Raw genomic sequence first — 7,409 nt, forward strand, 5'->3', positions numbered from 1 at the left:
CGCACTTCATTTTATCTCGGTGGAAGAAGTTTAAAATAAATATCACGTGTTTAAGAAACTGGAAACACATTTGTTATTTAAAAAATAGAGAAAGCAAATAAGCATACATGCTGTAAAGATATTAATTATATTTTGGCAAAAAGTCTGAGGAAAATGAGAATTAAAAGAGAAAACACGAGAGGATGATGACAAGTGATAAAATGGTACTAAAAAGATTTTTATTAAAAAATTACCAGAAGACGATGCAGTAAGTGTGGCTCCTCCTAATGACAGCTGCTTCTGCTGCTTTCTGTTTGTGGGCAGTTTTAAATGATAGTATTTTATTTTGGAAAGTTGCTTTCAAATGCACAGATGTCAAATAAATAGGTGTTATATGATCTGATATTTAAAAAGTTCTCCATCAGCTGGGCTTCAGCACCATACCACACAGGGCCTGGATGTCCCTGTACGTCTCCTTCTATCAACCAGGAGGAAAGGCCGTCTAGACAGGATGGCAGAGAGACTTGAGCTGAGAGTGAGGGGCCCTGGGTTCCTTACCCACCTAGACTGGTGATCAGTCTTGTCACCTTTACTTCTCTAACTTTCCTCATTTAGAAAAGTGGGGCTAACAGCCATAGTCGTGAGGCCCAACAAAATAAACACGTGAGACTGTACTTTTAAAAACAGTGAGGTTCTGTGCCTATGTGGGAAGATATATAATTTGGTTCAGAGAGTTAGATGCTGTTGTGTACAAGATGCTGGTGTCCTTGGCTAAGATCTTAGGGGTTTTTTTAGGTGATTTCAACAGCTACTCAGATGCCCTAAATTTAGGAGAAATGCACTTGGGCCTAAAAGAAAACTGATGGTTTTCTAACGTACTTACTAAAACTAAAACTCTAAACACCATGTGATACTCTAGTAGGAGAGAATGGACATCTAACTCAATCACCTTGTCTCATGAAATCTGTAGGGTAGACTGGAAGAAAGCCAAGAAAGGCAACACAGCTTAATCAAGGCTGTTCATTCATGGCAGGCAAAATGCATAATGAGAACTTAAGTCCTTCTACAAATGTCCTATGATGATTATTTAATAGGACTCCACCATAAAAGAAAAGAAAGCAGGTTTCACCGGACTCATCCTTATTCTCACAAAGGTACCGACTGAACTCGAGAAAGACGAAGTTACTTGGCTAAAGTCACAAAGATGATCATGTCTAGAATCCAGGTTTTCTGGCCCCCAAACAGGGGCCCTCCCCATTGCAGCACTGCCTACCCCTTCACGCAGGGTACTGATCTCACTGCTGTCCCTCATAAGGAAATTTTACCAGTATGCTCCATAAGACATTTTCTTTCTTTTTTAACCTACCACTTAGGTATGTCTCCCCAGCCTTTTTTTTTTTTTTTTCTGTGACACAATTTACTTCTCTGAGAATGGGGCTTTCTTTGATGGTTCAGAATGATGTTCAATCTGAGAAAAACCTTAAGATTTCTGTATGAGGAAGTGATGAGGGAGGCGAGGGGAAATGGGATTTAATGTTCCACTTGAAGCAAGCTCCACAACCACGGTTCTTAAAGCATTTTAGAAGGGAAATGCTCAATCATTAGTGGGCTCAGTAAGGGCCTCAATCAGCCCTTCCGATGTGCTTATTCCTAACATAGTGGAGGTTGGCCTGAGGATGCAAACAAGAACCTGTTAGCCAGGAAGATCAGGGATTGTGAACACCCAAGCAGCGACCTCTATTCTAACGCACATCATGCTCCATTTATAAAATGGCTATTCCAGCAGGTTTTCAGCAAAATATTACTTAGATCGATCAACCAATATTTATTTAAGGCCAATGGACTCTAAGTTTACTCACCTTTAGGATCCATTCTCCAGGATTATTAATATAAAAGACACTCAAGACTGTGACACAATTGATAAATAACACATGGGAGGAAGATCAGATTTTAGGCTCAGACTTTACGTTTGAAATATGAACCGTGACAGAACCGCTTCTCAAACCATGAAACAAAAGCACAAAAATAAAATTTTAGAGCATTTTGAACATCCTGATGTGGAATGGGAGAAAAAGAACACAATCTAGTGGGGGAGGGGACAATCAGAAATAGGTCCAGCTACACAAAAGCCTCTGTCCCTTGAGGGGTGTCACTTAACCTCCACATTCTTAAGCTTCTCTTGCTAGGAAAATGGGAATCATAAATTGTGTCCTACCTGGCTCACTAAGAAGTAAAGACAAAATGAGGGAACACATGTGAAACTACATGGGACATAGTGGCACAAATGTAGATTGTTTTATAAAGGATATACAGTTGGATTAATGCTATAGCAAGCTAGATGCTGTAACATAAAAAGTAAAATACTTTCCAAAGAAACCTATTTGCCAAAGATGGGGGAAAAAAAACTGTTAAAACAACTGTAAAGCTACTTCTCAATAAGGTGATAATATTGGGAAGCACTTCTATAATCCATGCAAATTTTAAGTTGCTTGAAAAACATGCATGCCACTTTGGTGTTGGGCATTCTTTGATCAAGTAATTAAAACCGGTCTTGTAAGTCTCCTCCCTTACATATGAATTTTATTTATAATACATTACAAAACAAACTCTGAAAGAGAATAAACATTCTTACACCTTTCTAATTTTTTAAAATATCTCTATGTTTTCTTGGAAACATTATATACATAAAGTCCTTTTTTTTTCAACTATTTAATCGGAGTCTCTTTGGACTAATTGATGACTCTGATGTACAGTTTTGGAGGCTTCTTTGAGGAAAAAAAAATTCTAAATGTATTAAATTCCTAAGTATCAGTTAAGTCATGACTCGTGCTACAGAGTCTACATGTATAAGCAAACTTCGCCCTTCGGTAAAAAGTGAGATTTTAATTTATTACTCCATTTTGGCGATTTTATTTTTTTAATCGCATACTAACAGGACGTTTATGGGCAGCCTGGGTGGCTCAGTGGTTTAGCACCTGCCTTAGGCCCAGGGCGTGATCCTGGAGGCCGGGATCGAGTCCCACGTTGGGTTCCCTGCACAGGGCCTGCTTCTCCCTCTGCCTGTGTCTCTGCCTCTCTCTCTCTCTCTCTGTGTGTGTGTGTGTGTCTCATGAATAAATAAATAAAATCTTCATGAATAAATAAATAAAATCTTAAAAAAAAAAAAAGGACTTTTACTTCTTCAGCGTAATGAGACTGATCACTATCCTGCATTCTTGGACATGCAATTACGTATCCCATGCTCATGATACTTTTTGTTAGCACAATGCTTTAGAGTCTCCCAAAAAAACTTTTGCAGGAGGGACCCCCTCCCACCCCAGCCCCATCCCCCCACCCCCATGCAGGATGGACCCCCTCCCACCCCAACACCAACCCCCACCCCCCGGGGTGAAGCAGGCAGGCACAGATCTGCTGACATTGTTAGGAACCAGCGAGAACCTGGGCTTCGGCTCCCGCATCGGGGCTCTAACCACCCAGGGGCACTTCTCCTCGCTCTGCTCCGTGTTAAAGACCCAGCCACAAAAGGCCGCTGGCAGCCACGGCGCGGGTCTCTACGGCGTGGGGCGCCCGCGCGGGTCTCTAAGCTGTGGCAGGTGGTCCCTGCGCAGGGCGCGGGTCTCTAAGCTGTGGCAGGTGGTCCCTGCGCAGACCTCGGGGGCAGGGCGGGGCGGGGCGGGGGCGCTTACCGTCCAGGTGGCCGACTTGGCGGTGCTGGACTGCTGGAAGGACACGTCGAAGCTGTGCGGGCCCGGGTAGTCGGTGTTGGAGGGGATGGCGGGGGACGGGGACAGCGCGTCGAAGGTGGAGCTGGGCTGCGCGTAGGGCGACGGTGCCGTGACGCTGTTCTGCGCGTGGTCTGTGTTGTAGGGGCTGGTGGACGAGGAGCCGTTCTGAATCTGCTGGTCCATGCTGTTCAGGAGCCCCAGGTTCGTGTACTGTGGCTGCGGGACGCCCAGAAACCCCAGTGTTAGCTGTTTCAAGCGGCAGGCCATGGCTCCGAAAAGGCATCGCTTCGGGCGCGCATTCTACAGAAATGCACCTTGGGCCTCTGAGACCTCACAGCCCGAGCCAAACGACCGCTTCGTCATAGGGAGGACCAAGGGACGTCTGAGGCCTGTGTGTGTTTCGTCAGGACCTGGCACAGGTCACACGGGGTTTTGTGCAGCCTTTGGAGACTGTGGTCCCCTGAGGAGCGACTGAGAGGAGAAGCACACAGTGATGCTGTGGAAGCGTTGCATGGTATCAGACAGTGGCCACGTGCACGGGAGCAAAGCATAGGGCAGAGCCTTGGGATCACTACTCATGAAACTGATGTAACATTGAATGTCCACTATATTTAAATTTAAAAATAAAGTAAAATATGCATTTATTAGTAAACTGGGCAACAATGTTCAGGGCTCAGTAGCTCTATAGAAGGTCTTTAAGGGGCACCTGGGTGGCTGAGCGGTTGGGCATCTGCCTTTGGCTCAAATCGTGATCCCAGGGTCCTGGGATGGAGTCCCACACCGGGCTCCCCGGAGGGAGTCTGCTTCTCCCTCTGCCTGTGTCTCTGCCTCTCTCTGTGTGTCTCTCATGAATAAATAAAATCTTAAAAAAAAAAAAAAGGTATTTAAAATAAATAAATACCACCTCCTATTTCTTTGTATTTTCCCCCTCCTGCCATAGTATTTAGAATGAGAAAGACCACTGGATGGTATGTTCTAAAGGGGATTTGAAGCATCAAATAATTGTATATGGAGCAAAATCAGATGTCCTCCAAATATCCTTGTAGACTTACACTCTAAATTCTGCCCCAGGGTAACAAGAATGCTTCCACCCCCACCCCACAAGGACCCACTTCTTCGAGACTGGAGAAGCACACAGGTAGCAAGGTTAGGGAAAGCCATCTAGATATCTTTAAATGTAGCATGCTAGTATGTCATCCAAACACAGCCTAATTTTTTATCCATTCTTTCATTTTCTTTGTAGCAGTTTATTCTTTGCCAGCATAGAATATGTGGAAGAGGAATCCCATCTCATTATGATTAACATTCTATATTTGATACAATTCAGAAGTGTATTAGCTCATGTAGCTCCTCTGCCAGATGCTCTTATGTCTTTTGTGCCAACAAGCACAGAGTAGGCACTAGATACGATGTGTATGGAAAGAATGAGTTAACTTGTCATTTAATACACACACACACACACACACACACACACACAAATGTATTACTATCAGAGAGCAGGAGTGATTTACTCAAGTACCAGCTAATAAGCAAAGAGTGGGAATTCTGAAACCAAATCTTCTGACTCTGATGGAGTCCAGGGCCCTGCCCAACACCAGCACACCTGTCAGCCCGATGAGATAATTCGAAGCATTCCTAAAGTGGACGCAAATGGGACAGTTTCCAGAAGTGGCACCCACTGTATGGTCCAGTTTTCCCCGTGTAAACACTTCTGACCCACGTCAATCTCATTGTCTCTTCAAGCCCAGGAAGGGGGAACAAAGTAAAAGCAAGAAGAGAAAAAGCAGTCTTGTTGATACAGATTTTATAAAGGAAATGAGGAGTCAGGTGCTTCCGTTGAGGTAGCACTTGCAGAGTCCCGACCAAGTCAAGTGATGGAGAAGAACAAGCAAGCTCACAAAGAAATAGAAGGTGGACGAAAATCTTAACGACACTGAATTATTCGACTAAACTTTAGGTATTTCCCACAGGGAGGCGAAAGGACGAACTCGGCCATTCCATTCAGTCCAGAGAGCATCTGGCTAAATGTTACAGGCCGCATGCCCATCCCAGGACATTTATACATTCGCATTCCACTGCTGAATGCCACGTCCCCATTTGCTCTTCAAATAACTATTAATCTCTTTACACTTCTCCCCCTGCTGACAAGAGCAGCTGTTTGTCTTGCCTTCTCTCTCCTCTGACTTCTGCAGCTCCTACTCCTGTCCTCTGGTCCAGCTTCAATTTGTACTCTTTTAACAGGTGAGGCCAAAACTGCAGGTGACACAACTAGGGGAGAAGCGAACAACATAGGAGCCCCCACCCCTTGCCCCAGTGTCCACACTCCCAACCCCAGCTGAACTCAAGTCTGGAGGCATGCAGGCCAGCAGCAGGGGCCTAGGAATGGGATTGCAAAGATATTATTTGTGTTCAAGTTAAGGGTCAGCATGCAAAGCACTCCTGTACGTCCTGTAGGAATCAGATAATGCTCATAGAGGCACGTGCTTCCCTACAGCACTACAATTAGGGAAGCAGTCGGCCCTGACAGAAAGGACAAAGAAACCCGCCGAGCACTTTCTCACAGGCAGTAAAATGCCTGTTGAGCCACCCCTTTCCTCCTCCTTCCAGCTACACAGAATGGAACTTTGGCTAATTGTGGGCTTGGATGAGAACAAAGAAACATAGCCCTTTGAATTTTTTTTTCAATATATGTAAAGAGAAAAGTTTGGGGTCCAGCTTTAAAAGCCAGTGAGCAAACACTCAGTGCTTCTCGAAGGACTTAAGAGAAATAGAGAATGCATTTACTTGGGAAGCACAAAGGAGACCCCTGGTGTAGCTGGAGAACTGAACATATCAGGTGGTACTAAAAAAGCAGAAACCATATTCCCAGTCATTTCATAGCGCTGTAGGTGCTGATGGCAAAGCTTTTAAATGCCAGCATTTTTAATTCTATACAGTTCAGGGGAAATATTTTACTTAATAACAACAGAGTGTGCTTCCAATGCTAATGCCTCCACTTACGCATCGGAATTCTCAGCTTTAGACACAGGGCTGCTTACTATCCAAGACAAAAGTGGGAAAACACATTTCAATTCAAACTTTTTTCGAATTTTACTTTAAGGAAACATATGTCAAGTAGTGTGCTCAATTGTCTTTCAAAACCATTTAAAAGCATAAAACCAACACTACTTGCTTTTAATTTGCCTAGAAGACAAAGTAGGAATTGCATGATTGGGAATCTACTTGGATACTTTGCAGACCTTTATTAAAAATCAGTGTCATAAATTTGCCATAAGAAAGAGTACTTTTGAGGTTAATTTAAGGAGCATTCAGTTAACAACAGCAACAGTTTCTTATTTGCCTCTTTGATTTGACAAGAGAGTGGACATGTCCACAAAGTGGGATTGGAGGCTGAGGGCAGATTGACATAGCCAAGAAGATAAACGCTATGTAGGCAGGACCAGCAAAATAATTTGTGTGACCCATTACAAAATGAAAATGCAGGGCCTCTGGGTTGTAGATTATTGTTTCAAAATGGTGATAGCAAAACATAAAAAAAAAAATAAAAAGAACCGGAACCCATTGCAACTACACACTTTTGTATGTATGTATGGAGTTAGCTCTGTATCAGGTTAATGAGGATAAAATTCATTTTCCACCGAAGTGAAGCTGGTGGGGTAAAGGAAGTAATGCCTGTGCCCCTTCTTTACTGTAATTCCATAAACA

At 43.7% G+C, this 7,409-nt stretch overlaps 1 protein-coding gene across 1 annotated transcript; it reads right to left on the reverse strand.

Annotated features, from left to right (window-relative positions):
* Window positions 1-1,368: 1,368 nt before the first annotated feature.
* LOC112926194 (tumor protein 63) lies at window positions 1,369-3,917 on the reverse strand. Its single transcript, XM_072746443.1, has one exon. The coding sequence runs from the start codon at window positions 3,885-3,887 to the stop codon at window positions 3,531-3,533; it is 357 nt and encodes a 118-aa protein (XP_072602544.1). The 5' UTR covers window positions 3,888-3,917; the 3' UTR covers window positions 1,369-3,530.
* Between the last annotated feature and the right edge of the window lie 3,492 nt (window positions 3,918-7,409).

The sequence above is a fragment of the Vulpes vulpes genome, unplaced genomic scaffold (genome assembly GCF_048418805.1).
Source record: "Vulpes vulpes isolate BD-2025 unplaced genomic scaffold, VulVul3 u000000871, whole genome shotgun sequence".
In the NCBI taxonomy this organism is placed as follows: domain Eukaryota; kingdom Metazoa; phylum Chordata; class Mammalia; order Carnivora; family Canidae; genus Vulpes; species Vulpes vulpes.